We start from the raw sequence: 20,349 nt of genomic DNA on the forward strand, positions 1-20,349 counted from the left end.
AATAAAAACAATTGATGTTTTTTTGATGGTTTATGAAGATGGACTGTTACAATTTTAGTGCGGTACCACATCCATAATTTCCGATGGTATTTGCACATCTTTTGAAAAATTCTCTTAATAATTAAAGTGGAACGCTAACAAAATTGATGGTAAAAATATTACGAAAAATCTTAAATCAAAAACATGTTTTCATCTCTATCATGAAATTTTGGAAGCGATGCTTTTGATCTGATTTTTCAAAAGGCAGTCATCAAACAAATAACTTTGTACAAATCTATGAATCATTTTAACCAATAGAAAGTTCTATTACAATTTTGTGCCATCATGACTAGAACATGCATGTAATCTCTTGAGATCATTAAATTTGGAATTTTAAACAATTTTTACAGCGTTACTGACATGTGCAGAACGAGTACAGATCTTCTGTGGCAGGTACAATGCAGTGAGTCAACCAGAGTACATTGGATCTACATTTTTCAGATTTTTTATTTTTAGAGATATATTAAATATTTTTTCGGAAAGGAGAAAAATCAATTTTTTTTCGATGCACTAGAAGGAACCGAATCAATACTTCGATTCCTTCTATGGTTTCACAAAAAAAAACTATTGATTTTTTTTAATTAATTACAATATATTTAATACATTCTAAACAAAAAAATTGTACATTTTAAGAGGGTTGCTATGATGAGGAGGACTCAAATACTCCCATTGCTTCATACTTCAATTGTAATCCAACATCTTTATTTTCAATTTCAAAGTTCAAATAGACGATCTGAACTGCTCAACAAGATATCCATGTTAAAATATGATTGGAGACCAAATTTTATATATTTTTTTGGAATTTTTTACTCTATTTTAAGATATGTACAAAATCATAATTTTTAAATGGTCCACAATTTTCTAAAAAACAATAATTTTGTATCTATCTTAAAAATAGTTTAAAAAAAATTGACCTCTAAGCATATTTTAACATGGATATCATGTTGAGTGGTTGAGATTTTTTGTTTGAACTTTGAAATTGAATATAAATATATTGAAATGTTAGAATACGATTGGAACATGAAGCTAGCAATGAAACATTTGAACCCTCCTCTGCTATGATAGCTAGTACAAATATTAATTTCATAAAAATCATAGTATTATAGCATGTCCCACAAACAATTTTGAGTCAAGTTGGTTCAACTTAATTAATTAATTAATTTAGACTTTTGCAAATTCAAGTTGGTTCAAATTGGGAGGAACATTTTGGGTCCAGAGGTGCACTAAAAACAAATCAATAATGATCATTTCACACGCCGCTCCAAAAGCCCGGGCCAAGCTCTTCCTTTCACAAAAGAAAAGATGGTGCAAATTTTAATCAAAAGATACCTCAGAGTTGCACCAGACAGTACTCTTTTTACACAAAATATATACTTTCTACAATTTCAATGAATTTCTGTGACGGTTACAAGTGCATCAACCGTATCAATTGTGAGTTTTGATTTAACAAAGTTGATTAGTACATTAGGAGCCTTCATTTTTTGGTGTTCTCATTATACAATTAATTTTTTGTTAGATGTGATATATATATTATTTTCTCTACATGCAAATAAAAAAAATAATATTATTTTTCTGTTTTATTTTTATATGAATCAATAAGTTAAAAAATCAATGTCCATAATTAATCCGCATCAGTATACATTTGCAAGATCTCGAACAATCAAAATAAAATTAAAATGTTATAATGTTATTTATGTGTGTATATATAATGATATAAATCATATCTAACGGTTTTATTTGATATTTAAGTTTTAAAATTTAATTATTAATTTTTTTTAAAATAAGAACATAGCATATATATATATAGTTGTCCGTGTGGAATACATAAGTTAAAACTCAGTACCTAGTGCTATTTACTCAAATAATTGGAATCTAGGTCTTAATTAAATTTGGTTTAATATGACAGATATGGTTTGTGTACCCTGTACATTTTATTATGCTACTAATTATAAATAGAACATAGCACTAGCTAATAGTTGATAATTAAATTAAAGCTAAGCAGAATATCATAATTCATAACCTCATTTCCAGTAACTATATTATTTTATGCACTTCTAGTGATTGTGTGCACTCAGATAATTACAAAGTTTCAAGTACTGACAAAATAATAAAAATTATAATGCGCTTGTGCATTATTTTTGTTTTATGTTCTCTTTACACACCACTCTAAATATCCCTTGCACAATAATTAATGATCCTTTCATGACAGCATCTTTAGTTTGTTCTCATCTTATATATATATATATATATATATACACTGCCACATTATGCCAAACCATAGCAAGTATTGCTTGCCATAAACATAACTTGTTTTCATTAGTTATGGAACAATACATGAAGCACCAATATCACCACCTATCCAAGAGCACATCTCAAAAACTTGAGAACATAGAGGAAGAGGATAATATCCAAGTAGAGTGCATTGAAACAATGGAGAGAGAAGGAGAAGATTGCGACCATACCAGCGAGATGCCGGTAGTGTCGGTCCCACCGCCAGAAACACCAACAGAAACAATGGAGTTCCTCGCAAGATCATGGAGTTTATCGGCTCTAGAGATATCCCGAGCGCTAACTTTGTTAGATAAAAGAGATACCATAGGAGAAAAAGGAGTAGAGAAGAACAGTCTTTTAGTAAACAGCAATGCTAAACATGAAGAAGTATTTCATTATTTTTTTTTAGGAATTATTTTTTGTCTCATGTTAATTAAGACTCATAATCCATTTAATAAAACTAATGACATTGGTAATATTTTTGTAGAGACCGAAATTAGCACTAAAAGTACCACCGATTTCGAATGATGCAAACACGATTAGCCCGCCGATATCTCCACGATTTAATCCGGATATGAAGGTAAAATTAAGAGAAAGGAAATATTTACCTACAATTAATGTTTTTAATGGATTAAGTTAATATCAATTCTCTTTATTTTTTTAGAATATAGATTACTTAATCATGTTAAATTATACTTACCAAAGTTTGAATTTGCATTCATATGACAGCCTCTTAGAAGTGCAAAATCAAGGACAATGGGAGGATGGATAAAAGAACAAAAGGAGAAGAAGCGAGCTGAAGCACGATCGCACAATGCACAGGCCTACGCAGCGACCTCAGTTGCGGGTGTTGCAGCTGCGGTTGCAGCTATAGTTGCAGAAACTGTGTTTGCACACGAGAGATCTGAATCCAACCGCAACTCGAAGATGGCTGCCACAGTGGCCTCTGCTTCTGCGCTTGTAGCTTCGCACTGTGTGGAGATGGCGCAAAACATGGGCGCGAGTCAGGATCAGATATTGACTGCCATTCAATCAGCAGTTAATGCGCAGACCAGTGGCGATATCATGGCACTGACCGCTGGGGCCGCTACTGGTACGTGGTTCAAATTTCACCATATCATATTAAAAAAATTTGAAATTAATAAGACCAAACATAATATCTTAAATTGTTTGAAAGAAGGGATATCAAATTATCTATTTTTTTCTTTGCCTCTGTCTATTGCAGAAAAAAGAAAAGAAAAAGAAGTGTTGAAATGTCTTTAATTGTCTAATAACAAAAAAAATGTAAAATTTATACGTCAAAATAAAACCGTTAAATGTGATTTATATTATGTTCTCTACACGCAAATAAAAAATAATAACCTTTTTAATTATATATTTATCAACATGATTAAGATTTTGCAAGCTCTTGATAACAATCAAAATAAAGTTCAAATGTCATATTCTTTTACATGTGCATAGAGAAAATGATATATACATTATATCTAATGATTTTATTTTGACATTTTAATTTTAAATTTTAAGTTACAGAAGTTTTAAAGATAGAGATATGATAGAAACACAAAAAATAAAGGCATTTAAACCTCAAGAAAAAAAAAACAAATAATAGCAAATTAGTTGTTATTATGCTATATAAGCTCAGAAGAGGAAAAATACATGACATAATGTATACATTGTACCTCATTAAATTGTATTTTTTTTTTACAAATAAATGCAGCTCTACGGGCAGCAGCAATGCTGAAAGCAAGGCTCCACAGAGAATTTCAAGCTGCAAATCTCACAGGAGAAATCAAAGAAACAGAGAGTTGTGTATCACCGTTGGTTTTTGTTTCCAGAGGCGGTGAACTTCTCAAACGAACAAGAAAAGGTGTTCTTTTTCTTAACACATACATCTGTAAATTCATAATTATACAGTATTTTTTTTTAATTAGTTTCTTCTTTTTAGTCGGATTACATGTGGTGTGGTAACTAAAATTATGAGTTTATATCTGAACCGTCTGATCAGAATTCAAGCCAATTTGGACCAATTTGAAAATTTATGAAGTCCTTTAATATTTGTGCAAATGTGAAATGGACGGTCCGGATGAAAACTCAAATTTTAAGTTACTTTAGAAGATCTGAACTCCTGAACTTTTAAGAATACAAATTTAAAATTACATATACTAGTGCTCATTGATTTTGCAAAGAAGGCCTTTGAATATTGATTTATGTTGTTTATAGGTATTCTCCATTGGAAACAAGTTTCAGTCTATGTAAACTCCAACTGCCAGGTTAGCAACTAAAGTGCAAATTGCATATTATTATTTTTAAGCCTATCCAGCACCCATTATCAATTAAAATAACATAAAATATATTCTTCAGGTGATTGTAAAATTGAAGAGTACACACATGGCAGGAACTTTTGTTAAGACAAAGAAAAGTAAGATTCTTTCATAAACTGCTTTTTTATTTTAGAAATAAGAGGGTTCAAATATTTGCATTTTTTGTGTCTTCGTCATATCTTTACTTTTTAATTTTTAATAACAAAATTTTTAAAGTTTAAAGTTTAAAATAAAATTATTAGATGTGATATATATTATTTATATCATGCACATAAAACTATCATTGTTCGATTTTGATTTTATATAAATAGATAAGTTAAAGAATCAACCTCTAGAATTTATCTACATCGGTGTATGCAAGTTCTTGATACTCATAAAAACAAAATCGAAACATCGTGATCTTTTACGTGTGCATAGAAAAATAATAAGAATATATATAATGGTTTCATTTTGACATTTAAGTTTTAAAAGGAAAGGGTGGTAGTACAGTTGGCTAGGAGAAATGTTCTAGAACTGGTTACTCCAATGTCGAGAGTTCGAGCCCCTCTCACGATTTCACACCTCTGCGAAGCTTTTAAAAAAAACATTTAAGTTTTAGATTTATGTTATTGTAGTTTTAAAAACGGAAGCGTAATAGAGGTACAAAAAATGAAAACATTTGAAAATTCCTCTATATTAGTTATATAATTTTAAAGTTAGACATTTAAATAAGTTTGTTTTAATCATCTGTCAGGTCTAGTAATTGACTTGTGTTCTGAAGTTGCGGCATGGCCAGGAAGAGAACTGGAAGAAGGCTTAAACCAAAGAGCATATTTTGGGATCAAAACACCTGAAAGAAGAATTGAATTTGAATGTAGAAATCAACATGACAAGAAATTATGGATCCAAGGGATCAAGGAAATGCTTAATCGCCGTGACAGCATTAATATTCCCATGGTTGTGTAAAACAATGTACCCATAAATAATAAAGAAATACTTTTACTCTGCAAATTTAGAATATCCATAACTAGTAACACTAGATATGAAAATCCTGTATAAATCTTGCAAAACATTATAAATGAGTGCAGTACCATAGAGAAAAACGAATAGTTTGGGTTCGGTTTGGTGGGGTCAAAAATTCATAATTCGAGAATGATTCGGTACAATAAAGAAGCAAAAAAAAAAAAAAACTCTAAAAAAAGGAAATTTTTTTTTTTGGTATTTTTCTCATGTTTTTTCTCGCGGATAATTCATTTCTCGCGTTTTATTCGCGAATAAAACGTATTATATGTTTTCTTGCATTTTATTCAGAATTTGATTCGGAAACATAAAAAAAAACAAATATATTGTTACTATGTGCAGTACTATGGATTTTATTAAAACAATTGTGAAAGAAAAAAGATAGTAAAAAATACGAGGCTATGGTAACATTGTGCTTTGGACCAATATCTCCATTTACAAAGTTCAACCAGTAAATCTGAACCGCTTCAACATGATAACCATATGATCAAATTTTAAATTTTTCTAGAAATTTTTCTATTATATTTTTAGATAGGTAGAAAATCACTTGATGTAAAAATTCTAGACAATTCAAAAGTAGTGACTTTTACCTATCTTAAAATGAAAAAAGTAAAAAAATTCTAAGAAATATAAAATTGAGTCCACAAGTACATTTTCATTAAGAGACCATGTCAAACGGTTCAAATTGACTGTTTGGATTTTAACAAAGATATTAATCCAAAGTACAGACCAATGTGTGCTACGGATAGTACCATAGCCTCATTCAAAAGATACAGCATCTGTTGAACAGCAAGAGTACAGATGCTTCTCAAATTTGGAGCAAACAGGAAATTTTCACAGATATAAAAAAATTTAAGATACAAAATTAAAATATATGACGGGCTTAATGTACATACTGCTACTCTCTATGATAATATCTGGCTAATTTCAAAGAATCTGAACAATTCATATGCCAAAAGGGGAAACAATTAAGCCTATCTACAAATCTACTTGCGTGCTGATCTGCTACTTTCTCTTACAACAACAAAGGACGATTATACCCCTGGCAATTTATTGTCTCCAACAAAAGGTATGTGATGCTCTTCCAATTTGTTTGCTTACTCCAGTTCCTTTGCAAAATCTATGTTGTCAACAAACACCTAACACGTAAAAAATAAAAAAAAAGTCAAAATTAAATAAAAACAAATGACCTGGGATTAAACTGAAATTTCGTATCAGGAACAAACTTTCAGACAGTTTTTGCACAAAGTCAAGCTTCTTATATTTTTGGGTAATGCCTGCAGTCCCACAGGAAGTTCTAATTTGGTACAATTACTACCCCGCTGTAAATTTCACTTGACACCTTTTAACTTTCAGATAAGAAAGTGTTTCTGATACACGTTGCCCATGAATTGATTGTGCTAGCTTTTCAAGCTTGCCAGTAACTTTTCAAGGTAAAGGAGTATGTGAAAAAAATGAATAAGCTAACTGACACAGCTCATATGCAATAAAAGTTAAAAAAAAAAAAAAAAAGTTGTTCAGGCTTACAGTTTTCCAACCGTCTGGGTCCACACAGGCAGTAATCTTAGTGTTTATGCCGGGCAACGGACCAGGTTCACGTGTGATTTGACCTCCATACATCTTAACAGCCTCAGCTGTCTTGAACACATCATCAGTACCAATAGCAATCTGCCACAAAAGTAACATGTAAATGACTCAACTAAATTATATCAGAGTGAGGCTATGGTAATATGCATATTACGGATCGACCCATGCTATGGATCCATAATTCTGTTTCTAAAGTTCAAATAGTCGATCCGAACCGTCAGACATGATCAACATATTTAGAAAACCACCACTTTTTTATGGTCCATAATTTTCAGATCAAGTGATTTTATACCAATCTAAAAAATAGTTAAAAATATTCTAAAAAAATGTAAAAGTTGGGCTGCAACTACATTTTCATATGAAGATTCATGTTGACCGGTTCAGATTGACTCTTTGAACTTTAAAGGGAGATATAAGTCCACAGCACGGACCGCTGTGAAAGATGCATATTAACATAGGCATTTCCTTTATGATGTACAACTTACTTGAGCATAGGCATTTCCTTTACTATACTCTTTCACACCATAATTATATGTCAGCTCCAACACCGTGCTTTTGTCTTCCGGACCATATCCCATCATTGCAATTGTATACTAAAACAAATAGGAAAAAAGAAATATCATAAAATGCAGAACTATTAAATTGGCATGCTGACATCAAGTCCAAAACTAGAAACAATTATTTCTCGTTCTCTTGTCCGTGTTATAGTGCCGCCTGATTTGTGTTCATGCGGGGTTTTACAAATGAATTAATAATTAATTTCCTACATAAATGGTTCTTTATGGGAAAACAGTACCTTATTCTCTGGGTTATCTCTCTTCCGCAAAAGCTCCATTCCAAATGCCTTATAAGAGAAAAACAAGAAGTAAATGTAGCCATTTTGCAAAGTGGAAAGGAGTATGTTGCTATTTCTTAGGTTAACAAATGCCGAATTTTTTATTCATAGCAAAACAAAACAAAAAAAAATAAACAAATACCATCAATTTCGGCAAATTTCGTTTTATACCACAACTTCAGCGGTTGAAATCTGTGGTATGAGATAGCTGGTTTTTCAAAAGATGATAACGCAGATTTCAACAGCTGAATAATTCAACGGTTGTGGTATAAAACCAAACTGTCCGAAATCGATGGTATGGGTGAAATTTTGATATTATTTTATCTACCGATAAAAAAATCGGAAACAAACACCAACACGGGTATAATTCTAAGCTTCCGAAGGTAAAATCACACCAGTATATACCAATTTAAAAGTACTAGGTCAAACAAGAACTAGATTGCTTCGCCAATTTTGTTGTGATTGGTTCTCATTTCTATATCTTTATTCTATACTTCATTTGTGTGTGTGTGTTTGGTGTGTGTGTGTGTGGGGGGGGGGGGGGGGGGGTCTCAAGCTGCACCGTATTTCAAAATGGTACACTTTGACAAGACTTGCTTACCTTCTCATAGAAATCAATGGAACGATCAAGGTCGCCAACTCGAAGCATGACTTGGCAAAGCGGCTCTGGCGTGGGGCCCCTTTCAACAAGCTCAAATTTGTAACCATCAGGATCTTCAACGAATGCAATTACTGTTTTGCCCCCTTTTACGGGTCCAGGTTCTCTTGTCACCGTACCTCCTTTTGCCTTTATTAGATCCACTGTCTTCACAACCTATAGTGAGAATGTAGAAAAACTTGTACTTGCATGACAACCAAGTAAACCAAGACACTACAAAAAATTGAGTAAAACTAGGGTGTTCTTAAGCTCATCAAGCTTCCTGGTGAGCTTAACTTCAAAACCTATCGGATTGACTGCAAACAACGAATCCAAAACCGTTGAAACCGCTCTACTTCACGAGTGATGCATTTACATGTAAGACTTATAAAATTTTGAATTAATTTAGTATAAAGTCAAGCGGAAAAAAATGATGAACAATAAATGTATTAAGATTAACTTATAAGCCTTCTTTTTTTTTAAACCGCTCGACTTTATACTAAATTAATTCAAAAGCTTATAAATTTTGCATGTAAATGCATCACTCGTGAAGTAGATTGGTTTTAATGATTTGAATTCGTCGTTTGAAGTCAATTCGATAGGTTTTGGAGTTAAAACTCATTAAGGACTTGAACTTGAGAGCACTTTAGTTCTACTCAACAATTTTCATATCAATAAGAAATTGTACCTGTGACTCTGCTAAATTAAAAAAAAAAAAAAAAAAAAATCCTATACAGCCGTCAAAAGTATGGACACTTCACTTGCCAAAAGCATGCCCCTTCATCGTTTTCTCATTGTTTTTCAGAAAAAAAAAATAAAAATAAAGCTATCCTCTTCTATGAATGATGGAGGGTAATTTAGGTAGATTTTAAAAAAAACCAAAGAAGTATTTTCCTATATTAAGAATTTGTGAGATTTCTCAGGGCTGTGTACAGAACATTTCAAGTAAGAATCTTACATCCTCAACAGCAATTCCAAAATGGCCGAAACCAGTGCCTATATCATATGAGTGGACACCATAATCTGTTCACAAGGGAAACAAGTTAGAGTTCTAGAACCCAAGTCAGATACCGAATTCTATTTTGTTTGCCAATTAAATATAGGGTGTTTCTGTTTTGCAGATAACAGTTAACATCATTTTTTTTTTGGCTAATTGAACTCAAAATTTCTCAGATATGCATTCTGGTATACAATATTAAAACTAATTTACAAATAACACCATAACCATTAATTTATTGGACACAAAAGCTGTGTTCTATTAAAATTTGACAACATTGCCCGAAATAAATAAGAAATGCCCTAGTTTGATTGCCTATAAATGACTAGTTGATGGAAACAACACAAAATTATATGGACACTTAATCAATTTTACACGCATCTTTAAACCGTTTCAATGTTAACTTGCAAAAACCACAAGACATATAAACCAGGATGCAAATCTAGAAAATGTTAGACACAACGCACCACACAAATCTTAATTCATTTCAGGCATTGAATCATCTAATTCAGATTTTAACCAAGAGGTATTGCACTGTGTTTGGATCTGTACACAATACCAGCTTATACCAGTACATGGCAGTGTGGTAAATTTTGGGTGATATAAAAATTGAGCATCGAAGCATACTGTATGTCAATTCAATGACAAAATGAGAATCTTCAGGGCCATATCCAAGGAATGCATTTGTATATCTCTCCTCTGGTATATCACGCTTCCTCAATAGTTTCATCCCTAAACACTCTGTATAGAACCTGCGCCAAATTTTGTGAGGGATTAGGTGATTAATTCCATTTTTATTGGGATGGTGGGAAAAAGCAAGACATGACGATTAAATTTCTAAAAGTACCAGCCTGTGTTTTTATTGATCCTCATAATAAGACCTATTTTTTTTGTATTATGGCAATAGCAAGAAGCATTGTTAGATTTCTGGTATGCTGCATGAACACATATCCGGGTATCATATCAGATATTATATTATACGGCAATACAGAAAATCCTAAAATCCAAAGTTTACTGTCATATTTTCTTGTCCACAACAACAAAATTATATCTTTATAAAAGGTCCACCAGCAAATGTATCAGATATGTATAGTATGAGTATGCAAAAACGCACATGTATCCAAACGCTATACATTTGTCACACCTGGCAAGACTGCTTTATATTGCTATCTCGATAACATAGGATTTGTGTAATCAAAAGGAGAGTGTGCATCCAAGTCAAATTCAATTAAGATCAAATCAAATGGATCTAGGAATTGATGTTGAACTTATACAAACTTACATGGTTTAGTTGATTTACTCGATTTCAGCATATCAGTGCTGTTTGTAAATAATTCAAGAAAAACATTTGGCTATACATGACAGTATGATAAACGGTTCCAAATTTAAAAAAATAAAATAAAATAACATATTCAAAACAAGGGAAAATTATTTACTTTATGGTTTTGTCAAGGTCACCGACACGGTAAACTACATGAAGAAGCCTTCTTTTATCTTTTTTAACCCAATCCAAAGCTTCTTCTTGCTTAAGTGCTGTGCTTGCTTGCGCCATGTTTCCAGCTGCACCTGCTTCCATCGAACTAAGAGTTCTAATAAATCTACCTCCTCTCCTCCCAAACAAACCCTCTTGTTGCGAAACTGTAACATGTTATGTGATCATGTGATAATAAATTGAATCTCCATTCCTCCCAATCAATTTAAAAAAAAAAAAAAAAATCAAAAATCAAAATCTTACTTGTACCGAGGCTTAAGAGAGAAGAGCGATGTAAACTTGGTCGAGCGAAGGGGAGGCGGAGGCGACCGTTGGATACGGATCTGACGGCGGCGACGGAGGCCAGGTGGAGCGATGAGGCAGCGGCAGCGGTCATGGGAAGAACCCTTACCATCGCGAGCAAACACCGAATTTGGTTAACAAAAACTTATATGGAAAACCCAAATTGAAATTTGAACAGAATTTATAGCGTTTTTAAGGTAAAAATTTTATTATTTGGAAATAGGCACCGCTTTTATTTCGCCACTCTCCACTGAATCATTCTCTCGATTGTCGGAAAGGCGAGGAGAAGGGAGGAAGGATATCCTCTGATACGAGTCCGTGTCTCCCCAGGTACCTGAGGTGCAATCGAAACAAATGGACGGTCTAGATTAATTTTATTCAGGCCAAACTCAATCCGGTGGCTGTTGAAGCTGTAGAGGGTCTGCTTTAAGATTCATGCCAAGTGAATGAACGGTCCAGATTCACCACTTGCACCTCAGGTACCTGGGGTGATACGGATTCAGATACCGCACGGTAAAAATGAATTCATATCACCTAAGGTAACAGAACAGAATACGCACGAATATTAAATAATCCGTGCATTCCACTCGGGTCGGATTGGTTTGGATTCTGATCGGACGGTTAAGACCTAAATAGAAATATTCTGTTACCTCAGAGGATATGGACTCGGTAGAATCAGCTCCCAGCCGAGCCAAAATAATTTCGGTGCTGATTTGGACTAGAGGTACGCTTTAAGATTCGTAATTGATTAAAAAAAGACGATTCAGATCTCATTATACACTGTAGTGTACCCCACTAGATCTGAATTCCGAGGAGAAGCTCCTCTATGGGCCATATCCTCTCTCTGACTCTCTCACTCGCTGTCTCTGTCAAATTTATTTGATACATTTAAGTATTTTACCTGATAGGCAGGGTTCAGATTTCAACTAGAGTGGAAATAACGTTAATATGTCGTGATTTTTGTCTCGTATTGTGTTATGTCGTGATCAAGTTAATTTTTCATGTACCGTGTTGTAATCAAATGTGATTCACGTGATAATTTAAGTTAATTTATTCAAGATTCATCATTTGATCAATATCTAATGGTCCTAATTATATGTGACTCGCGTGACCACGTGCCGTAACTAGATCTTTCACGTGACGTGCCGTGCCGTGTCAAAGTTTCAAAAAATGATTATGGCATGAAACACGCAAGTCACAGTACATAACTGACACACTTACCGTACCGTTTCGTACCGTTCCGTGACGAAACCGGCTCTGTCGTGCCATTTGTCCCACTCTAGTTTCAACTATAAACCACATATATTAGTAAGAGAGATTTTATATATATTCATCTCATTTAATAACGATATATATTTTTTATAATATTAAACTGTATTTTTAATTGATTAAATTATAAACTAAAAATATTTATAAAATTAGTGATTTTAGATGGAGAAATAATTGATTTTTAATTTGTATGAGAAAATATCTAAATTATAAAAACTAAATGACGGATATATAAGTTTATATAAAAAATATTCTATTAGTAAAAACTAAATCAATTTGGTATATATAAAAAGTGACTAATTTTTAAAATGTTACAAACTCCTAGCATAGTTTTCATGATAACACATCCCAAAGGTTTATTAATTCCTTCACTTTTCCCAATATTTTTGTACTCGTGATTTTCTAAATTTTATATGGAATTCCATATAAAATTTAGAAAATCACATCTCAACAAAATAATTTGTTTGCCGAACATGTCCACATATGTATTTTAAACTACATGTATAAAGGCTAAGCTATCATAACACGAAAAAAAAAATATAAGCTTTTGTGCGAATATAGATTGTTGGAATGTACTTCTATTATGCAAAGTAAAAGAGTTTGAATAATATTTAGAGTGAGTCTATGGTACTATGCATAGCATGATTTGGTCTGTAATATAAATTAATATTTTTGTTTTTAAAATTCTAACCGTTGATCTGAACTGTTCGACATGATTTTCATATAAATATATACTTGCACACTAAATTTTATATTTTTTTAGAATATTTTTACTACTTTTAAAGATAGATAAAAAAAAAATCATTGTTTTTGAATGATCTAGAATTTTCAGATCAAGTGATTTTCTACCTATCTTAAAAAAATGGTAAAAAAAAAATATTCGGTCTGCAAGTACATATTCATATGGGAATTTTGTTGAACGGTTCTGATCGATGATAAGTATTTTGAAAACGAAAATATTGATCTGTATTATGAACCAACCCATGAAAGACAATCAGTACATGGGGTGATCTAAAGAAGAGGTGGGATATAGCATGGGCGGCAGGTACATGGGCACTATGGAAGAAACGGAACCGTCGGACCTTCTCCCAGCTGCGCAAACCAGAACAAATTCTTCTCAATGCAGCGACAATCGATGTGCACAACTAGTCCTTATTTATATAGCAGCGGTGGTTTAGGGTTAGTGCAACATTATGGGAGGCTAGCCCTGGTAGGGTCCTGGCTTTTTTATTTTTGATAGCGGGCCTCTTTAATATTTAAATATTTTAGCAGCACATAGGTTATGAAACCGCCATTGACGGTCGGCCCAATGTAAATATCTCTTTTTTATAAATATATCTTTTAGTGGACCATTTCCACTAAACCTCAAAAAAAAAAAAAAAAAAAAAAAAAAAGAAGAAAGACAATCAGTACAAATTAGAGATCGGTGAAAACCAGTGGAGTATGAAAGACAATCAGTACAAATTAAAAGTGATTAGAGATCGGTGAAAACCAGTGGAGTATGAAAGACAATCAGTACAAATTGAAAGTCAACTAAAAGACGATGAAATACATTCAGTAGTAACTGAAAGACAACCGAGCATGCATATGCACATCGCCTAAGCTAGATTAGTTATATAATACAACAGAAACAAACTTGATCAAAACAAAGAAAACAGTTAATTAACCTTCAGGATTTGTTCCCTAGCAAAATATTTAACAGGAAAGGACAACCTACTGATACAACCAAGCTTCTGATTACTATCCTTAGAGATGAATCACAATTTACACTTCTGATTTGACATCAATTGTTTCCACAGTTTTAGCTGCCTTAGAGATGGTGACTAGAATTTCATTCTTGGCTATGATCTCAAGTGTGCATATGTCTCCACATTTTATGTTGTTCTTCCAGCAGAACTGTTTCCATCCTCCACACAAACTATTGTATCTAGCAGCAGTTTTAAACCGTACCTTGCAAATTTCTTGTTTCTCATTCTTCACTGTAATCTCTCCTTTTTCCAAATTGTATGGAGCCACTGAGCCGAATATTTTTCGAAGAGTCTGCAATTGACATTTCATTTCATTTAGCTAGATTTTTTTTTTTTTTCAAATTTAAAATTACCACCAAAAAAGGGCAAGTGAGTATACCCTCAGGTACCTTACTGTGTAGAATACTCGTAGCCGGGCCAAAACAATTTTGTGCCTATTTGGAATATAAGGTAGCCTGCTTTGAGATCCGTGCTATATTAAAACTGATGATTCAGATCGACCTCATTCTACGGGGTCAGGTATTACATTGGATTTGAATTCCTTAAAGGGCTACTAATACCAGAGAGAAAATGTAAGACAATCCTAATTAAAGTATCATGTAGCCATATTTCAGTAGAGCAACTGGCTATCAGATCTATGGTTCATAACCCTAGTATTTTAGAATTCAGATCCTTCTCGGTACCGTAATCGGGAATCTTTTAGAATTAGTGGATCTGGACCATTATTTTTAACTTGCCACAAATCTCAAAGCCCAATAATACTGCCTGGGAGGAACAATGCTTTCTAGTGGATTCTAAATTTTGGGGGTTTTGATTTTTTTTTCCTAATTAAATAGAAATGAAAATAAACAAAACAACTTGTTACCAAGAATTTATGGATGTTGCAATGAGTCATTTTTGTTATAAGAGTTTGATGAGAAGAAGAAATGGTAGTCCTATATTTTTTTTTCTTCTCAACATAGGATTTCGTTGCTGTTCCGATTTCCTCACGCATTTTGGAGCGGTCATGTGGTGTCTCCTTCTCTATCACCAGTTCATGCTTTCTTTTTGTTTGTTTGCCTGAAGATGTCGACGCTGCAGCTTAAAGAATTCAATTATAACTAATATAGTTTTAGAGGTTGTTTTGGATATTGTTCACCAGCTTACTGGTACTAGACCCTTAAAATGGTTGGCTATATATATACTTATATCAGATTCCATTCTTGTCTTTGTTTTCATTTAACATTGAGTTCTAGTTAAAAACAACAATAGAAATAGTAGTGATAGTAAAGGGGACTGAAGTATAATAATTAAAGAGATGTTTGCCTTCTGTAACACTTGCACATTTTGCTGGAGATTGTTCTCTTGAGGCATTGAATCCAATCCTCCTGAGAATTTTTACTGCACCTTGATTGTAATCCTTGAGGCATCCATTCAAACCAAACACCTTCACATTGAAAACCATGTTGCCTTCGTACCGAAACACCAGCTTGAAACCCACTTCTAATTTGTGAATTTTGGAGAACTCAGGCCAACCTCCTTTCAAAAAGGTTTCTTCTTGATCCCTATTTAACTTGATATTCCAAGTTTTACCTATAGGGCTCAAGACAGTTGCAAACGAACGACTCTTGTTTTCGTCTTCCACATGCATCATGAATTCTGATGGAAGTTTCTGGAAGGAGAAAATTGGTTCTGTTGAGTTTTTTTTTTTTTTTTTTTCAAGGCTGGTGGCCTAATGATAGAATTACTGAAACTAGAATAAAAGTTGCATTTGTATCTATGTTGAAATTGTGTATGTATTCACAAGCAAAGGTTAATGGAACCTAGTTAGAACTGACCATATGTAAACCTCTTAGTACTAAACAAAAAGGAAAAATAATTAATAGCAAAACATAACAAGCAATAAACTAAGTAATTTAAGAAAAAAAAAATATCAATTTATATCATGAAAACTGGTTAAAAAGATGAAGGTCTTAGTGTGATGATATTATAAATAATGCAAGAGAGTATGATTTATTAACCGAAGAGCCTGAAAAGTACACCCAAAAAAATTGATGAAAATAACAAATTAATTACCAGCATGTCAAGATCAGCGTGTTGTAATTCAGTGATGAATTGGGGTCTAAAAGATGTGTTAGAACAACCAGCTCTCACCATCATAATCTCTCTATGGATAAGAGAACTTAACAATGAAAGGGAAAAATTATATTTTCATTTTGGTGCTTTGGATAATAAAAGAAGAGCTCACCTGTATATATATAGGTGAGCAAGAAGCAAGGATAAAGTACCAAGTGACATGTATCATGTCAGAAAGGGCCACAATTTTTATTTATATAATTTAATTATAAAATAATATAGTTAATTAAAAAGATGATGATGATATTTTGATGCTATCAAGAAACCGAATTATCAGTTTCTTTGTGCATTTTTTTAAAGAAATCGAATTATTTGATGTACCGTTCTACCTCATATACTCCGTCAAAAAAGAAATTTTAGATTTTAGACAAATCATCATTTTTAATGAATTTCTATATAAAAAAATTCTTAAAAAAATGGGGGTTAGTGGCTGTCCTTTCCAAGTCCCATTTTCCTTCTGCAGAAATTGAAGTGAAAGCTTGAATAGTCTAAACAAGAAAAAAAAAATGTAAATCTGGAATAGTTAATTTGACTGGTCACATCCTCTTGAGTATCTCTCAAAGGAAGCGTTGGAACCATTCGCTACACATTTCAAAAATTGTCCGGTTCATTTGACTCTTATCACTATATACATTCTACATTTTTTTTTTTGCCTCCTCAAGTCAGGGGTGAAAATGGTATGGACAATATTCAATATCGTATTTTATCCGTTTTCGAAAACTTAGATGAGATATTCAATATCTGATATCTGAATATCCGTGTCAATAAGAATACTGATATAATTTTAACATATATATCATGAAAAATTTATGTTATTCACCATTATAATTAGATAATGATAAATATTACGAACTTTTATATTTTTTAATATTTTTTATATCATTTTAATAAGTAGAAATTTCAGAAAATAGAATTGTTTCATTCCTTTGTTCGTTTGGGCCTATATAGGCGTTACAATTACATCCGTAACCCTACGGTTCTCTATAATTGCTTTCTTACCAATATAATCCTATAGTTACTATTAATGCAATAAACATACATAAATCTCAACACTCCCCATCAAGATGGGCAAAAGATATCAATCAAGCCCATCTTGTCACAAAACCTCTCTAAATCTATTGAGCTAAGTCCTTTGGTGAGACAGTCAGCTACTTGATCTCCAGTAGCTATATGACTCAGCTCCAATAGTCTACTTTCTAGCTTTTCCTTTATGAAAAACCTATCGATCTCCACATGCTTGGTTCTGTCATGCTGCACAGGATTGTTGGCAATGCTGATCGCTGACTTGCTATCGCACCACAATTTCATTTGAGCTCCGTGATTTACCTTGAGCTCTTCCAACAACCTCTTCAGCCACACCATCTCAGCAACTCCCAATGCCATAGCCCTGTACTCGGCTTCTGTTGTTGATCTCGCAACAACTGGCTGCTTCTTGCTCTTCCAAGAGACCAAGTTGCCCCCTACGAACATGCAATAGCCAGCTGTGGACCTCCTGTCATCTTGGCAACTAGCCCAATCAGAGTCACAGTAGCCCTCAATGTTCATATGTTCATTCTGCCTGAAAATCAAGCTTTTCCCTGGTGCACTCTTCAGGTACCTCAGAATGTGATACACTCCGTCCATATGGCCCTTCCTAGGGTCATGCATGTAGCGGCTCACCACGCTCACTGCAAATGAGATATCGGGACGTGTATGTGTCAAATAGATCAATCTGCCTACCAATCTCTGGTACCTCTAACGATCAACTTGTTCTCCTGCCTCAGCACTAATCTTGGCCTTCACATCAATTGGAGAAACTGCAGGCTTGCACCCCAACATGCCTGTCTCAGTGAGCAAGTCTAGGACATACTTCCTTTGAGATAGAACAATCCCCTCTGCTCCACGAGCCACCTCAATCCCAAGAAAGTACCTAAGCTGTCCCAGATCCTTCACCTCGAATTCCTTCCCCAATCTTGCCTTCAACTGTGCAATCTCCCCCTCATCATCCCCGGTAATGATCATATCATCGACATACACAGCCAGCATAGTAATGTGACCACCATGTTGTCTAGTAAACACCGTGTGATCAGCATTGATCTGCTGATAGCCCATGCCTACCATAGCCTTCCTGAACCTATCAAACCAGGCCCGGGGAGATTGCTTCAACCCATAAAGCGACTTCTTGAGCCTGCACACCTTACCCACTGTCTGATTCGTGCCAAATCCTGATGGAATCTCCATATACACCTCCTCTAACAGGTCACCATGAAGAAACGCATTCTTCACGTCAAGTTGGTGTAACTTCCATCCTCCATTCGCTGCCATGGAAACCAGTGTCCTCACTGTACTCATCTTCGCCACGGGTGCAAAGGTCTCATCATAATCGATGCCATAGGTCTGACTGTACCCCTTTGCTACCAACCTAGCCTTGTAGCGCTCAACCAGACCCTCTGGATTCTGTTTCACTGTAAAGACCCACTTGCACCCAACAGTCTTCTTACCTGGTGGTAGTGACACAAGCTCCCAGGTTCTGTTCTTCTCGAGGGCCTCGAGCTCTTCTTGCATGGCTGCTTTCCATTTCGGATCTCCTTTAGCAACCTGCCAACACTTAGGAATAGAGACAGTGTCTAATGATGCAATGAACGCTCTATGTACCGGTGATATGTGTGAGTAAGAGACAAACTGGGCAATCTCATGCGGAAAATCATATCGTTCAGGAGGAATGCCCGCATTCTCGCGAGGAGTCCTTCTTACTGATAGGGGAGTGGGAGGAGTAGAGAGAGGAATCATAGCACCTGTGTATTCTGAGTCTGAGGTGGATGGTGTGAGTGTCTCAGGAGTTGGATTAGGTAGGGACAAGGGACTTGGCACAGGTGGCACTGTAGGCACGGCTCCCTCACTCTGCTTATTTCTTCTCACATACACCTCACGGTATCTTGACTCCCCCTGAGCTTGAGTTCTACCACCTTCGGGCCTATTTCTCTCAACTTCCGGCTCACCTGCCGAATCCTTCCTTTGCGGCTCAACTCTGGCCGAATCCTCCCTTTGCGGCTCAACCCTGGCCGAATCCTCATTTTCCGGCTCAAATCTAGTCGAATCCACCAGTGGGCAAGGAATACCACCCACACTCACCATCCTCCTCTCACCATCACTACTACTCCCCCCCTCTCGCCCCATACCTCCTGTATCGAGCGAGTCTCCAAATGGTGATGCAGTCTCTGAGTAGTAAGGTTCGAGCTCGCGGAATGTAACATCCATACTCACAAACAATCTCCTCTCTACCGGACTCCAGCACACATAACCCTTTTAAGTAGCTGAGTACCCCACAAAGATACACCTCACAGCCCTCGGATCCAATTTTCCAACATTTGGTATGTTGTCTTTCACAAAGCACACACAACCAAATACCTTTGGACGAAGAATACCCTCATTATCTCCTTTCAACATCACACATGGAGTCTGCTAGTCCAACACTCTAGATGGCATTCTATTGATCAATTGTGCGGCTGTCAGGACTGCTTGTCCCCACAAATATTTCGGAACATTCATCGAAATCATCATACTCCGAGTTACCTCAAGGAGATGCCTGTTCTTCCGTTCTGCTACCCCATTCTGCTCTGGTGTGTATGGACACGTGGTTTGATGCTGTATTCCCTGGGATGACAAGTACTCCCCAAACGCCCTATTGGTGTACTCTGTTCCATTGTCAGACCTCAATACCTTCACAACTGCACCGTATTGAGTCTGAATCCCTTTGTGAAAATCCTTGAAGCAAGCA

At 34.7% G+C, this 20,349-nt stretch overlaps 2 protein-coding genes across 2 annotated transcripts; one reads left to right on the top strand and one right to left on the bottom strand.

Annotated features, from left to right (window-relative positions):
* The first annotated feature begins 2,294 nt into the window (after positions 1 to 2,294).
* Positions 2,295 to 5,621, top strand: LOC144568230 (phosphoinositide binding protein). Its single transcript, XM_078318500.1, has 7 exons — positions 2,295 to 2,697; positions 2,798 to 2,890; positions 3,040 to 3,403; positions 4,028 to 4,177; positions 4,531 to 4,580; positions 4,672 to 4,729; positions 5,365 to 5,621. The coding sequence occupies exons 1-7, from the start codon at positions 2,362 to 2,364 to the stop codon at positions 5,574 to 5,576; spliced, it is 1,263 nt and encodes a 420-aa protein (XP_078174626.1). The 5' UTR covers positions 2,295 to 2,361; the 3' UTR covers positions 5,577 to 5,621.
* An 860-nt stretch (positions 5,622 to 6,481) lies between these two features.
* Positions 6,482 to 11,770, bottom strand: LOC144568231 (putative lactoylglutathione lyase, chloroplastic). Its single transcript, XM_078318501.1, has 9 exons — positions 11,422 to 11,770; positions 11,123 to 11,324; positions 10,314 to 10,438; positions 9,648 to 9,712; positions 8,654 to 8,866; positions 8,014 to 8,061; positions 7,703 to 7,810; positions 7,158 to 7,298; positions 6,482 to 6,769 (listed from the first exon to the last, which is right to left on the bottom strand). The coding sequence occupies exons 1-9, from the start codon at positions 11,570 to 11,572 to the stop codon at positions 6,728 to 6,730; spliced, it is 1,095 nt and encodes a 364-aa protein (XP_078174627.1). The 5' UTR covers positions 11,573 to 11,770; the 3' UTR covers positions 6,482 to 6,727.
* Between the last annotated feature and the right edge of the window lie 8,579 nt (positions 11,771 to 20,349).

Source organism: Carex rostrata, chromosome 17 (genome assembly GCF_964058835.1).
Source record: "Carex rostrata chromosome 17, lpCarRost1.2, whole genome shotgun sequence".
NCBI classification, from domain to species: domain Eukaryota; kingdom Viridiplantae; phylum Streptophyta; class Magnoliopsida; order Poales; family Cyperaceae; genus Carex; species Carex rostrata.